The sequence below is a fragment of the Carlito syrichta genome, unplaced genomic scaffold (genome assembly GCF_000164805.1).
Source record: "Carlito syrichta isolate Samal-C Ts95f unplaced genomic scaffold, Tarsius_syrichta-2.0.1 Scaffold303626, whole genome shotgun sequence".
Taxonomy (NCBI): Eukaryota; Metazoa; Chordata; class Mammalia; order Primates; family Tarsiidae; genus Carlito; species Carlito syrichta.
This window is the reverse complement of record NW_007247722.1, coordinates 862,229-878,494: the sequence shown is the minus strand read 5'-3', so window position 1 is coordinate 878,494 and position 16,266 is coordinate 862,229. Positions and strand designations below refer to the sequence as shown.

Genomic DNA, 16,266 nt, shown 5'->3' with positions numbered 1-16,266 from the left:
TTACACTTAAATAAGAGGATTAATCAAAGTAAAATTAAAAAATGTCAATTTAGAAAATATTCAATATATGACTAGAAATTTCCAGAGAGCTTTAAGAAGTAAACAATTTAGAAATTAATATAGTTTCTGACTCTTTAAATAAAACCATCAAAAGATGTGTCTTCTACGATTTGAGAGACTTAGATAAAAGTACGTGAAAATATGACAAGCAAAAGGGCCATTAAGCGAACCAATGTACAACACTGGCTAGCATTCAAAAAGACAACTATCCAAATCTAGTCAAAGATGCTGCTCCAAGGGAGACATTAGTATCCAACAATTAGCATCTTATATTTCCTCTAAACTTCCAAGTGGGATTATCTAAAATTGTAGATGGACAATACTACAACTTTCTTATTTCCATGGGCATCACTATATCTCCATAGTCTAGAATATGTTGTAAAAGACTTGACAGAAAATAAAGTTTATCTTGGTTTAATAGAACAACTCAAGTAGTAGAAATCATTAGTGGTCTTAGGTCCTAATCTGTAAATGATATTGTTGAGACCACAATCAGAAGAGTACTTCTTTATGCACTGAAATACAACATCTACAAACAGAATTGGATCTCTTTCCAAATAAAATGTACTAAGGTTCCTACATACTGTCAGATAGCTGACCCAGCTGAGAATACCTGTATCGTGTATTATTGAAGATGTTGGGAAAAAAAAAAAGCAGGGCATACTCCCAGAGTCCTCTGAGCAAAAGAATCCATGGACATAGACAGATTCATTGTAGCAGAGCTCTCAGTCTAGATAATCATAAATCTTTCTTTTGGGGGTATGAAAATGATACACTGTGTTTTGGGAATATTAACTCAACAACATGTCACCAAAAACCCACTGCCTATTAAATCTTATACTTTAATTTATTAGGTAAGGTTTAGCCTCTTTGCCTCAAAGCAATCTTCAGAGCTTATTCTGAGCTTATATTTTAAGACTAATTTTACCACACATAGTAAATCCCTATTGCTAAAGGGAACCCCCAAATTTTCTATTAGTTGAATAATTATACTGTTACTTTCTCTTTTTCATGATACCAGTCACTGGTATAATGCTTTTTTTTTTTTTTTTAAGAGTTAAGGCCTTGCTCTATTCCCAGGTTAGAGTACAGTGGCATGATCATAGCTCACTGTAACCTCAAACTCCTGGGTGCAAGTGATTCTCTCCCCTTAGCCTCCCAAAGCACTGGGATTACAGGTGTGAGCCATTGCCTGGTGTAATCCAGCAACCTTTACGTACTGAAAGACAAATCTCATGATTGTGTTTCCGTAATTCAGTAAGTATCCAAGCCCAAGACAAAATTTTAAATTCTCTAGTACCAAATCCTGACTTTACTGTTTATTAAAGGGCTTTAAATTAAAAATAAAAAAGTGACAATACTAGGACTGATATACACTAGGTACTTCAGTTACTCTAATAAAATTCAATTTCTTACCAGAAGTCAAATTGATCAAATGTCATCCTCTGAGATAGAGCAACTTACTAAAATTAAATATATACACTAATGGCTGACAAGCTTTTAGAGTAATCCACTTCTCTGAAATGCTGCAAAGAAAAGTTCCTCAGACATCTTTTATTTATTTTATTTTATTATAGAGATGGGTACAAGTCAGGATTATCTACACAAGTAGGCTGGGTATAGGTGGAGTTGGGGCCTCCAACTGGTCCTTACCTCTCCTGGTTCAGGACCAGGTACCCTTCGTGTTGTTACGTTCCCCGCTTCCTCCAGCAGTGTCCAGTGACTGCCGATCCCTCCCTTGTGCTAATGTGAGTAATGTTTAGGTCTCACTTATGAGTGAGAACAAAAAACAACACATACATAACTACTTGATGGCTTAATGGTAGTTACCTAACATAACTGCTTCCAAAAGGTAGACATGCACAGGAGGAGTATACTCTGCAAACTTGTATACTATACTGTACATACTATAGAAATATTATACTTTACCACTTTAAACAGATTGCTTCGACTAAATCCTTATGCAAGGGCCTCACATAAAACAATAAAATAATAAATCCTTGAAGTTCAAAGATTTCATCATACATACACAAAATCTGGCCTGTCAAATTCCGGAAGGACTACAGAATGATCAAGTTGTAAGATCCATGAAGATAAAAATGGACACAATCAGACTGGTTACCTGATAGCACCAAATAAAACCTCAAACAGATAAAACCTCAAAAACTCTAAGAAACATCTCATTTCAGTAGGGAAAAAAATGGCTACAATATTAAACAGATGGGAAAATTTATCTTGGATAGTAGAGGATATGGTTCAGTTAATGCCTCATTTGTAAATAATCTGAAAAAATTTTAACAGTAAAGCAAAGACTAAAACCACGCCCAAGAAACTTTCTGAACATTTTCAAGTAGATTTAATAAAGTTACTTCTCTCTATAACTTAGAAATATGTAATATTTATTTTTAAATATACTAGTAGCAGTATATTAGTGTTATTGATAGGATATAAGAGTCCCTGTTAAAAAGCCACAATATTAACAATGGCTAAAATGATAACACATTTCATGTTTCGTACAAAGGACATTCCAATTTGTCAATCCAATAATGTAGAAATAAATTTAACTGAAATGGTTGAAATTTATGAATTTCAATTATGCAACACTTTGCTTCGTCCTAAAAAACTTTATTATCTTTATCATTTCCAGTCCTCAGGAAATCCCAAGCAGGACAAATTCAAGGAGATCTAAGCCCAGACACAATATAATCAAATTTCTGAAAACTAAAAACAAAGAGAAAATTATCTTTGAAGCAGCCAGAGAAAAAGGAGAATGTGAATGACTGTAGATTTCTCATCAGAAATGAAAGCCAATAGAAAATGGAACATTTTTAAAGTGCTGAAGGAACAGAAGTGTCAGTCCAAAACTCTAAATCCAGCACAAATACTCTTCAGATATAATGGTAGGAAAAAAAATTCTCAGATGAAGAAAAAAAATTCATTTCCAGTAGACTTGTGCTGAAGGAAATTCTTCAGATAGAAGCAAAATGACATCAGAAGAAAACTTAAGAGCATCAGGAATGAAGAAACAGCAACAAAAATTGTTGTAAAATGTCTGAGGTTTGAAAATAAGAATTATAACTTTCATCTGATAAAATTCTTAATTTATGTGGCGGCAATACATAATACAACTACAACATAAAGGGGAGCGAAAGAGCAAAGCTGCCTATACAGTGATAAGATTTCTTTCTTTCTTTCTTCCTTTCTTAATTTTTTTTTGAGTTGGGAGTCTCACTCCATTGCCCAGGCTGGAGTGCAGTGGCATGCTGACCGCCACCTGGCGTCCGCCTGCTGGGCTCTGGCGATCCTTCCACTTCAGCCTTCCAAGTAGCCGGAACTATGAGAGCACGCTACCACGCCCGGCTGATTTTTGATTTATTGTAGAGACGAGGTCTCACCAAGTATATGGACCTTCTGTTCTGTCTCTGTCAACACCACACTGTCTCACCTTGGCCTCCCAAAGCACTGAGATTACAGGCTGAGCCACGGAGCCCGGCCTTGTGATAAGATTTTGATTGTTTCACTTGAAGTTGTAAAAATATCAATTATAAGTAAACTGTAAAAAATTTACATATATTGCAATTCTAAAGAAACTCCTAAAAGAACTATATAGAGGATACAAAAAAGAACTCCTAGAAATAGTACGTGGTTTTAGTGATATCATAAGATACAAGCATAAGAATCAATTATTTTTCTATATACTAGCAATGAACAATTGGAAACTAAAAAAAATTGTTTAAAGCACCATACATTTACAATAGCTAAAAAAAAAAAAAAAAAAAAAAAAAGAATTCTTGGGGATAAATTAAAACACATGCAGAATCTGTACGCCGCTAACTACAAAATACTAATTAAAGTAACTAAAGAGGACCTAAATAAATAAATGGAAGAACATACTGTGTTCATGGATTAGAAGACTTAACATAGTAGAGATGTTCGTTTTCCACAACTGTTCTCCAGATTTAATGCAATTTCCAATAAAAACCCCAGCAAGATTTATTTGCAGAAACTGATAAGCTAATTCTGAAATTTCTATGGAAATGCAAAGAAACTAGAATAACCAGAACAATTATGAAAACAAAGTTGGAGAAATCACACTACAAACTTTCAAGACTTACTAAAAAACTACAGCAATCAGACAGTGTGGTGTTGACAGAGACAGAACAGAAGGTCCATATACTGGCCCACAGAAACATGGCCAATTGATTTTTTGAAAAACATGCAAAGGCAAGGCAAGTCAAAGGAGAAAGGTTCTTTTTTTAACAAATGGTATTGGAAGAACTGGATATCTATATGCCAAAAGATTAATCACAACATAATTCTTACACTGTATACAAAATGGATCATAGTTCTAAATGTAAAATGTAAGTGTAAAATTAAAAATAAATACTCCTGGGAAAAATAATAGGAGAAAGTCTTTGTGACCTGAGGTTAGGCAAAGATTTTTTTTTTCTAAAATGATACTAAAGGCATGATTTATAAGAGAAAAAAATGGATAAACTGGACTTCATCAAAATTATAAACTTTTTTTCTGGGAAAGATATTGTTAAGACAGTTTGAAAAGACAAGCTACAGACTGACAGAAAACATTTTCAAATCACTTATCTGACAATGGATTTGTATCTAGAATACAAAAAAATTTCTCAAAACTAACAAGAAAATAATCCAATTAAAAATGAACAAAATATTTTATCACTTAACCAAGAAGCTACAGATAGCAAATAAGAACAAGAAAAGATGTTCAACATCATTAGCCATTAGAGAAAAGTGATTGGAACCATGTACAAGATCCACCCTATTAAAATAGCTATTTATCTCTACATCAATACCAAATTGCCTCAAATTTAATAGCTGTAGAATAAACTCTTGCTATCTGATATAGCAAGTCACTGTTTTATTCGTTAAAACTTCTTCACCTATTTTTGCTTTCTCTAAAACCTAATTCAATCCAAATGGATCTCTAGGGTACTGTAGAGTAAAATCAAACTACTAGGTAATAATTTTAATTAAGTCAAACTGTTGGTAGTTTCTGAACCTGAGCAATATTATCGTATATTGTCATTTGGGCAAGAAGACAAGTATTATTCCCATTTTACCAGTGAGGAAATAGACTCAGGGATTCCAAATATAGAGAGCCAAATGACAGCACCACAAAACAAGGAAAGAGCCACGCCAATAACCAGAAATAGAACTTCTGATTCCCAGTCTAGTGTTCTATTCTTGAGCCAAGCTGGATCCCCAGGGCCCTGTTTGCTTTTTACCTACAGAAAAACCATCTCACTGTCTTTAAGTGGAAGAACAAAGCAATTTTCCTGACCCTATCCCACAAATGGAATTTCAAAGGTATTTTTAAAACATCATTTCAAACCAGCTGTAGAAAATAAATGGAAATGTATATGAAGAAAAAATTTTAACAAAATTTCAAATATTTTCCAGGTATCAATAAAAGACTAGCAATTTTAATTAGGCATCATAGCTAATAAGATCAATGCATGCTTATTAGATTCACTTTTAAAAATTATAATTAACATTCACTTTAAAAAATATCCTCTCTCTAGATTGCATAATGAAATACTTCAAAATGAACTACACTTAAAATTTTTTGTGTATTCACAAAAACATATCTATTCAGGGAAAAGGAATTATAAACAGTAGGTAATAATTTTATTAGAACTTCAGAAAAACAGTGAGACAGTTTCTGAAAATTTGCATGTTCATTTCCTGTATGTGAAACCACAGAAAAGTTTAAAATATAATGTGCATATACAGTGCCACCATTTTTAAAAACAATTGTGCTTTCTCCCTTTTTTTGACTAGTAAGTGGAGAGGCAGAACAATTGCTTTCCAAATTCTTTAACAAGTTTCAATTTTTAAAAAACAGACCAGTAAAAAAGGAATATTCTAAATTTATCTGCCTATTTTTATAGTGCCTATCTTAACCAGCCAGAATACATTACTTACATTATTTTCTATAGGTAGGCCCAAATTACACGTGCATTTTTCTTAAAAGCAAGTGTTTTTTTCTTTTCTGCATTAGCCACATTCTCGCCCACTTTACCACCCAAAGACATCTGCAGTTAAGACTCCTGGCAGAAGGTTCAGAACATTTTGCTGCTGATAAAAAAAAAGAAAACCCACCACCCACCCAAGACAGCAATTGCCAGCTGTTTACTTTTAGATTTTGGTGAAGAAAAATTTTAAGAAATTCAAGTCATTCTTCTGTTTCCTTCATCCACAGCTAAGCCTGTACAGAAAATACTGTGACTCTTTAGACCTCAGATGTGTCTTTAAATGTCAACAATCTAGTTTAAAATTTTTTATTGTTTAGGCAGGTGCCTCTAGTGTTAATTAGTACATAATATTAATTGACCCATACTTTTCTAATAGAAAAGTAAAAAGGTATAGTTATGGCTTTCATAGAAACTTATGAGATAGAATGCACATGATTACACACAAAAACAAGCATTTAAACAAGCATATCACTATATTTGAAAGTACAGAAAATGTCCACTGTCATTGAAAATGCTAGAATGACTACATTTGAAACTTTGTGAGGCAGCTTTCTGAAGAAAATGAATTTTTAAAGTTGGAAGGAAAAGAATTTACAAGTAAGGACATTGGAGGATTTTTAAAAAATTACACATTTAGTCCTGAACTGTGATTAAATATAGGTTGCATATACGTATTTTCAAAGAGTTTATGACAATTCACGAAGGAACTAACCTGACCTAAACCAGTTATTTCTGACCTCTAGGCTAAGGTCTCAGTGAAGAGTTGTCTGACTGCACATACACCAACCACTGTCTGTAGTGTAAGACATTTCTCTCACATATATCCCATTGTTTTCCAAATATAAACAGATACTAGAAAAATATAATGCAAAATGCTCCGTGGAGAGCATTTAAAAGCATAGTCGTTTTCTGCCATTATGGGTAGTTTCAATCAACAAATACTAAAAGCACAATTGTGTGTGTGTTAGAAGCACAGGCTTTCCATATGCTAAACAGGCCAGGGCCTTTAAGTTAATACACAAAGTTCCTTCTGGCTCAAAATTTTATGATTTCAAAGGACTAAGGACTCCTATGATGAATTCTTTTTAACGATTACACTGTAAATATGTATACATATGTACATATGTGTACCAAGTATTGGACTAGCTTTTGTTTCAAAGATGTGTAAGACACGATTCCAGACTCGAATTCAAACTGGCAGGAGAGACAGCTACATGAACAAACAACACAACCTAATAAATACTGCAGAAGAACTGTTTCAAGCCTGTGGGTATCAATGACACCCGGTGGGGGGAGAAGGGGTCCTGAGAGGACAATGATTTATGAAGTGGGATTTGACAGGTGGTAAAACAGAGAACGGAGAGTAAACAATCCAGACATGGCAAAGCACATCCAGAGGTGCTAAGCTGTGCAGGTAAACAGCATGTTTGGGGTACAGCCTGTGCAATCTGGTGTGGCTGGATATTTAAGTTTTTGGAGGAGAAGCAAGCCGAGATGAATTAAAAAGGTAAAATGAACTGCGACTGACTGTAAAAGGTCCTGAACGAGGTGCTTACCAATTAGGACTTGATCCTGTCAGCAATCAAATTACCAAAGTTTAAGGAGAGAGACAGAAACAGATGTGCATTTCAGAATAAGTCTATGGAAGGATAATGGAAACCACAGAGGGGGTGAGGGGCGGGAAGGGATACACTAACTCTGGCGAGTGAAGAAGAAACAACAGTGCAGTGCCAGTGGAAACGCAGAGCCTGGGTTTGGACCCTAGGTTTCGAGTCTGGACAGCGGGACAGACACCGATCCCATAATCAGAGACGCTAAGGCAGGAAGAAACCAGAGAAAGAGCAGCACCTCCGTGGAGAGCAGCTTCAAGAAGAGGGCACGGTTATCATTTCGGAAGCCGCGAAGAGGCGAAATGACAATAGAAGGGCCCCTCGCACGGCGAGCTCCCGAGGGGAGGCGGTAACCGACAGGAAGGTGCGTCCACGGGTCACGGTCAAGACTTTCCAAGAAACTTTCCCACCGCACCTCCGGGGAGAGGGGCCGGGGCCGGGGGAGGCAGTCCGGCTTCCGGGAACTGGGCGCCCGCGGGAGAAGTGGCCAGGACCGGGCTCCAGCGGTTTGGGAGGCGCCGAGCAGCGGAGCGGCCCGGGCGAAGGGAGCTTCCCACTCGTCTACACCCGCTCCCGTCCCGGGTTGATTCCACTTACTCCACTCTCAATCCTCGCAGTCGTCAGCTGTGGCAGTCAGGAAGCAAAGCCTCTAGCAAGTGGGACCTAGGCACCCCAGGGAAGAGACCCCGCGCCCCTCTTCGGCCTCCTCAGCGAGCGGACGCAGGACCGGACAGTGGCAGCAGAGAGGAGGCTGGGGAGCTATCGAGCTTCAGCCCCATCACTGAGCCGGGACCGACTACCACCGCCCACTCCTGCTCCCCAAGGGATTTAGCCTCGCGAGATTCCCTTCCTCGCGTTACCGTGGAGGCAGAGCCGACCACTCGCCGATCTGAACGAGAGGTAGGGGCGGGGCCCTCCTAGGTCCGCCCTACTTAACCACGCCCAGGTTTCGCCCCGCCTCTCTCAAAGTCTCGCGAGTTTTTGGAGGGGACCCATCCTGGGTGGAGAGACCGAGAAGGGGAGACCGGGTGGGTGGGCCCTACGCATGAGGGAGTCGTGGCTGGTTTAGCCAGTTCTGTGGTTGGTACTTAGCTGTTGGGGAGGCTTTCAGGTCGCCCAGATTGCTTTTCCCAATGGGTGATGGGGAAAATTAGCGGGTAGAAAATCTCGAGGGGTGGGGGCTTTTTTTTTTTTTCCTTTTCCTTAGCCCCGCCCTCTTCCTGTTCGGCGACTTCGGCGTCTGGCCCTCTGAGGGGGAAGGGCAGCTTGGCGGGGGCTGTCGAAGAGCGCTCTGCGCACGCGCGGGCTCGAGTGCGTGCGAGTGCACGCGCATGCGCGCGTCCCCGCGTTTAGGAAGCTTGAGGAGCACCGATGTGCTCGGAGATGAACGGGGAAGGCACAGTCCCTGGTCTGTGTACCAGACACTCCTGACTGTGCGCTGACTCTGCGCACCCAGCCTGCAGCCTTTTCCAGGGAGGCTGTGGTCCATAACCTCTGTTCGTTTGCACTGCAGGACCTGGCACGAAAGTAAGCGAACCTCGATCCTGAGGTCTTTCCTATCCGTTCACCTTGTGTTTTCCACCCCCTCCTTCAGCAAAGTGTGTCTGGAAGATTTCCCGAAGAGAGTTTTGCATGAAGGAGAGGTGCGTTTGGAAGCAGGAGAAGAAAATAGGCGAATCGGGAAAAGTCTGTTCGTTTTGATGAACACTTTTGCTCTGCTTGCCATGTGCTTTTGAATGTGGTTTGTCTTATTCAGTGTAAGATTTTGTTAGCGAAGCAAGGCAGTTCCATATGCTCTGTTTTAATAAGAAAAAGTTTTAAAAGTTCCTCCTTCCCACCAGTAGACTTAAGTTTTTCTGGTCTGCATGGTAAATTGGTGTTTCAAACGTTAAGTGGGAGAGTGTGTATTTGGGGTCCTTGTCCTAAAGCGAAGACCTAATATATATCTTTGGAGATGTTTATCATGTTTTGACTTTTTGATGTCACGCCTTTTTCCTGTTAATTCTCCCTTCCCCAGCCCCTGCCCCCTTTTTCAGAACTCTTGAAACGTTTTTCTTGGAGGGAAGTCTAAAAATGCTGGCTTGGGGATTTACGTGTGATTGATGCCAAATAGCAAGGATCCTCAAAATTGTATTTGAAGAGTATTTGTCATTATGTTTTGTGTATGCTGAGGGAATTAAATACAATTATATGTTAATGGTTTCTTCTGACAATTTGAAGTTTGTTCAAAAAGCAAAAAAAAAAAAAAAGTATGGACTGTAATTTTGCCTGTGCCTAGTAGAATGACAGCCTCGTATGGTGTATGGTGTAGTTCATCCCTTGAATTGATACAGTTGCTTTCTGGTTATGACCACATTAAATCTTGCCCTTTGTTGGACAGATTTCTTTGAACACATCATTTGTGTTCTCTACCAAATTTTCTTGAGGAAAAGACAGTCTTCTTGAGAAAATCAGAAATAATTTAAGATATATATACACGTTTGACTGAAATATTTTTCCCCCTACAGGTTAAAGCAAAATGAAGATTTTTTCTGAATCTCATAAAACAGTATTTGTTGTGGATCACTGCCCCTACATGGCAGAATCATGCAGACAGCATGTTGAGTTTGATATGCTGGTGAAGAATAGGACCCAAGGAATCATTCCTTTGGCCCCCATATCTAAATCATTGTGGACCTGCTCAGTAGAATCTTCCATGGAATATTGTAGAATAATGTATGATATATTTCCTTTCAAAAAGCTGGTGAGTATGAAGTACAAAAATCATGATTTTAAAGATGTACTTAATTGGATAAATACATTTTTTATATATAAATTTGCTATAGATTAGATTTAAAACTGTTTACTACTTTAAAATATGTTACATAGAACTGCCTCTTGGAATTAATATGTTATGGGTATTTAATTTGGACTAATAATAAGAACAGTTAGCAATTATTGAGCTCGTACATGTGCTAGGCATGTTCCAAAGTGCTTCATATTTAATAACTCCTTTAATTCTCACAAAAGTCCTATGAAGTAGGTGCTATAATTATTGGAACAGTATTCAAAGTAACAGCCATTAGGGAACAAGAACTGACCATTGAGAATTGTTGTCAAATTGTACTGGTATGTACCAGCTGAATATCAGTCATTTTTCACTTCCATGTTATAGATGCGGAAACTGAGATAAGAAGACACTTGTCCTGAGTCACATAATTAGAAGCACAGACAGAATTTGAACTTAAGCAGGATGACTGCTTACAGTTCTAGTGAATACATGTATAGAACTGCTGTAGAGTTTGACCATATTAGAAAGAAATGCTTTTAGGAATGCTAAGTGGACAAGACGAGAAATTGATGAGAAAAAACTCCAGGTATTAAAGTTATCTTGGGTTTCAGTATCTCAAATGTCATGTTTTGGAAAAGTCATTTGGTTAGCCAAAGGTGGATGATTCACCTTCACTCATATTTGCAGCACCTGAGGCTGGGACCTAGCCAGTTATTAGACTGACGAAAGTAGGGCAGTAACAGTGAGGGTGAACAGAGAGAGTTCAGTGCTATACATTCAGATATGTTTCTAGTTAGTGTCCCTCTTAATATTTTTGTGTATTCTATGTAGGGTAAAGAAGTATAATGAGAGGGAAAATAACTTAGTGATTTGGGGCACAGGCATTGGTTTCACATCCTAGCATCTTTAGCTACCAGCGGTGTGACTTTGATCTTATTTCTTAATCTCTACAACCCTCAGTTTCCACCCATGTAACTGTAATACCTACTTACTTGTAAGATTTAAAAGAGATACTCTAATGTGATTAGTAAAATATGTCCCTGTCACGTAAGTCTTAGGAGAAGACCAGTGATCAAACATTTTCCTTGGGGAAGGAAAAGTAGTATTTCATGGGTATATGGGGAAAAGATCATAGATTAGATCATATTGTCCAGGGAAAAAAAGAAATCTTACCCTCCTCCCAAAAGGAACATAGTCCTCATCATCATGTGATATATTTTCTAATATGTTCCCTGTCATTATTATGTTGCCTGATAGTGTTTTTTAATTTGCATTTTCTTTAAAATTTAAAGTTCAGATCCTTTGTTTTGGCTTTCAGTGCCCCATATGACATGGCTACTGCCTGTTTCTCTGAGCTTATCTTCTGTCCCTCTGCCTGCTCTGACCTTCACCCTTTTTAGGGTAGGTGCTTAGAAGCTTTTGCATTTGCTGTTCAGTGTCCTGGAATTCTCTATCTCTGGCTATTAAGGTGGCTGGTTTCTGTTAGTTATTTTGGATTCCCTTCAGTTGCCACTTTTCTAAAGAGTTCTTCTCTGACCACTCAGTCTAAAGTAGGTAATCAAGTTACTTTTCATAGCAGTTACCACTTTCTGAAATTATCTTGTTCATTTATTTGTATTCTCCCCAACTTTCCCCACATTGTGAGTGACAGAACTGATTTATTCATTGCTATATTCCCATATCCTAATGCCAAGAATTGCACCTGACATGTAGTAGTCTTTCTGTAACTACAAAACGAAGGAATGAATTAACAGCCAGTGTTAGAAATTGCATATTTTAAAATGTGGTGATTGAGTGAAATTAGAATTGAATACTAATTGTTTCTTTGAAATCTATTAGGTAAATTTTATTGTGAGTGACTCTGGAGCACATGTTTTAAATTCTTGGACTCAAGAAGACCAAAATTTACAGGAGGTATGGTTAGATTTTGAGCTGTGGCCATTTAAAAAATTATCTGAATGTGGTAATATTTTTTGAAAAATGATTAAAAAAATTTTTTATCAATGTCATACTTGCATATAGTTTTAAAACGCTGTGTAATATTAAAAGAAAAACAGCTATCTCCTTTTCAGTCCTTCCCTGCCCTCCCACTAAAGCAGACTTTCAACTCTTTAGTTGCTCTGATATTTATTTCCATATTTCTCAGTAACGCGTTTTTACTTCTATTTATTGCATTCTCAATTTAAACGTTATCTATTTGTTTATCATTGTTGTCAGTGAGGACTTACCTCCTTTATAGTTCCCCTTACCCTCTATGCCTGCCCTTTCTCAGTATTGTTATATCAGAATTTTGGGTTAGCTCACAATTTCATGTTTGCTTTATAATGTATACCTAAGTGTTATTCACTGCTAAGTCAAGTTAATATATATGACTATTTTCTTGTACATCTTTTTGTTTGTTCCTGGAACTTACCATTTTTTTTTCTTCATTTGTTTCGTTTTCAGACCATTTGTTGCTGCTTTTCCTTATGTCTCCATAAAACGCTTAATTTTTTTTTTAATCATAAATGTGTTAGATAATTTAGGAATTTGATTTTTAACCCTGGAGACCTGGGAACACAGACTTTTGCTTTAGTCTTCTGACGGCTTTCTAGGCCCACTGTACTCTGTCATCCTCCTCTCTCTGTTTCTCAGATCCCATTTTTTTCTTTTGTGTAATCTTTTGTTTTGGTAGCATATAACCTCCAGAATTCTTGTAACTTAACTTGCTCTTCATTGGGACTTTGAGTATAGAAATTCTGTGTTGGAACTAACTTCTTCCTTAAAATTTTGAGAACATTATGCACTTCAGAAGATCATATAGCTTATATAATCCAGACTTGTTGTGAAGTCCAGTGTTGTTTTTCTTCATGTTTTTCTCTGAAAGCTTTTAGAATTTTTTCTTTCCTCTATGTTCTGAAATTTCTCATGGATGTGCCTTGGTGTTGGTCTTTTCTTTTGAGTGTGCTAGGCCTTACATTCTTCAGTTGAGGAAATTTCTCTGTATTGTTTCTTTGACAGTGTTTTTGTGCTTGTGTTCTTTGTCTTTCTGGAATACCCATTAGGGATATTGGACCTCCTGGATTAAATAAATTCCTTATTCTTTTTCTCACTGGTCATTTCATTGTTATACCTTTCTGAGTCTTTTAACCCTTATATGGAACTTTTTATTTGGTTGCATTTTTAACTTCCAAGAACTTTTACTTACACTCCAATTATGTTCATTTTTGTTATATTCTTTTCTTGTTTTTTTTTTTTCTTTGAGTTGGAGTCTCACTCTGTCACCCAGACTGGAGTGCAGTAGCCGCTCCCAGCCACTGCAGCCTCGACCTGCTGGGCTCCGGCGATCCTTCCGCCTCAGCCTTCCGAGTAGCCAGAATTACAGGCATGCGCTATCACGCCCGGCTGATTCTTTTGTTTTGATTTATTGTAGAGATGTGGTCTTGCTGCCCAGGTGGGTCTTGAACCCACGGGCTCAGGCAATCCACTCACCTCAGCCTCCCAAAGGCACGGGATTATAGGCTGAGCCACTGAGCCCGTCTTCTTCTCTTGTTTTATGGGTATAATTTTACCTGAGGGTATTAACTGTAGCTTATTTGCAGTTTTCTTTTGATCTTTCTGTGTTCTCAGAGTTCTTTTCATGTTGGGGCTTTTCTTCAATGCCTATATTTAGCTATGTAATCTTATTTAGCTAAAATTTTGCTATGCAGTCTTCTTTAAAAGCAAGGCACTAAATAGCAGATTAGAAAATCTGTTTCTGACCAGACTTTACAATAGTTTAAACTAGTTGTTTTTACTGGGGAGCCTCCAAATGTCAGAGTCAACAGATCATGTCTCTGTGATTATTCAGTCTCCAGAGAGAAGCTCTTACACTCCTCTCCCTGTATGCTGTAAACTTGGTTGTCGCCTTCTGGGAGGCAGGAGAGAGGGTGTTTTATATCATTCGCTAAGCAGACTTTCAGACTATTTAATCTTTCTGTTTCTTTACTTTCCTGTCCAATATAGTGGCTGCTAACCACATGTGACTGTTTACAGTTCCTCTGTAGCAGCAGCCATATTTCAGATGCTCACTAAGCCAAATACAGATAGTGTCTGCTTATCGGACAGCACAGATAGAGAACATTTCCCTCATCGCTGAAAGTTCTGTTGGACAGTACTAGTTTAGTTTCTTACTTGACTCTCTTCTGTCCTTTGTCATAGCCAAGCTTAGTACCGATCTGGTTCAGGTTCTCCAAGGAGTGTGATCCTGTGTTTTAGGGGGATCAGGGAGAGGTAGTCACTTACATGGGTGGAAGAGTCAAGTTGCTCCTTAAACTAACTTCAAGCTATTCATAATTTTCAGTATCTTGCCGCATCCCAGCTTGGTGTGGCATGTGGTGTCTCCAGTTTTTGAACTTCTGGATTCTGCAGGGCATATTATCTTGCCTTTTCCCTTGCAGGCAGTTAGATTTCAGCTTATTCAGTCCTATTTAAGTTTGTCACCATTCCTTCATCCATTTTTATACATTCTTGTTGACACCGTTCATGTTTGCTGTTGTCTCCTCCTCCATTCTCTTCATGTTTGTGCTTTTTTTTTTGGTTTATACTTTTTAACCCTTTTCACTCAGAGACATCTCATGGATCACCTACCAGCAACTCGACTGCACTTTTTTACAAAATAGTGAAAAATGAATGACTTCATATTAAATAGTATAGCATTGGAACCTATTTTATTGAAATGATATTTGGCTTATAATGAAATTTTGGACACTGAGGAATTTATGATAAAAAAATAAAATTTTATATCTTATATTTTTCTAATATATGGTAACATGTGCAACAGTCACCGATATGCTTTGCAGATTCTTTGATACATGTGCAATAATAATTTGTTTGACGTCTTCCACTGGTATTTTTCTATTTGAGCAGACAATGCAATCTCATTTTCTTCCTCCTGCATTAAAAATATGTAATTTATTGTCCAATCTGTTTGAAAAAGATGTGGAAAGATGCACTCATGATTCCTGAAAACCACTTCTGAACTGATGGATCATATCTCAGTATATATTTTTCTTCATTTGCTTTTTCATGCAGTTAGAATGGAAAATTTCAAGAAAACATACATTTTTGAAAAATTTACACTTGCATAAGTTTGTCCTGTATAATCACCAGCAATTTCTTTATGTCCACTGAGAAGGAACATCTGAGTGGTTTGCTAGATTTATGATGTTTTCTCAGAGTCAGAATAGCATAGGGCTAAACATTAAATTCCTTTACTCTGGTTTTAGTAGAGGGAGCACAAATAAACTCATGCTCACTCCCCATCATGTTTATATTTTGCAACATTATTTGTCTAAGGCTGTTGAGTTTCTGGTAGCATATGTTCTTTGCCATTATTTAGTTGGACAGAAGACTTAAGTCTACTAGGTCTTTTACTGTTGAGAATGAACAACATGAGAGAAGGGGCTTTAGTGAAATATTTGAATATGTTATTTGAGTTATTTTATGCTAAAATTTTTCTGTTAAGAGATACTCTACAATGGAAATAATTTCATCCAAAGTAAGTTTTAAATGAAACACTTTTATTTTATTTTTTTTTATTTATTTATTTTTGAGTTGGAGTCTCACTCTGTCGCCCAGACCACCTCGACCTGCTGGGCTCCAGCTATCCTTCCGCCTCAGCCTTCCAAGTAGCCGGAACTACAGGCGTGCGCTACCATGCCCGGCTCATTTTGATTTATTGTAGAGATGAGGTCTCGCCAAGTTGCCCAGGTGGGTCTCGAACCCACGGGCTCATGAAATCCACTCACCTCAGCCTCACAAAGGCGCATGATTACAGGCTGAGCCACCAAACCCAGCA

The 16,266-nt window shown here is 37.7% G+C and overlaps 2 protein-coding genes across 5 annotated transcripts in view; one reads left to right on the top strand and one right to left on the bottom strand.

Moving 5' to 3' along the window:
• Positions 1-8,487, bottom strand: part of FGFR1OP2 (FGFR1 oncogene partner 2) — a 22,764-nt gene extending 14,277 nt beyond the window's left edge. For both annotated transcript variants that reach the window (XM_021712729.1, XM_021712730.1), the window contains exon 1: positions 8,272-8,487. The gene's annotated coding sequence lies outside the window, so the exon portion shown is untranslated. The remainder of the gene's footprint in view (positions 1-8,271) is intronic.
• Positions 8,488-8,653: 166 nt separating this feature from the next.
• Positions 8,654-16,266, top strand: part of INTS13 (integrator complex subunit 13) — a 36,618-nt gene continuing 29,005 nt past the window's right edge. Inside the window, exons 1-3 of one of the 3 annotated variants that reach the window (XM_008058786.1) lie at positions 8,654-9,205; positions 10,186-10,421; positions 12,288-12,362. In XM_008058786.1, coding sequence (XP_008056977.1) covers positions 10,197-10,421; positions 12,288-12,362 — 300 coding nt within the window. In that variant the 5' untranslated portion in view covers positions 8,654-9,205; positions 10,186-10,196. Of the gene's footprint in view, positions 9,206-10,066; positions 10,422-12,287; positions 12,363-16,266 lie in introns of those variants that run through there. The other 2 variants (XM_021712726.1, XM_021712727.1) reach the window with 2 other exon arrangements.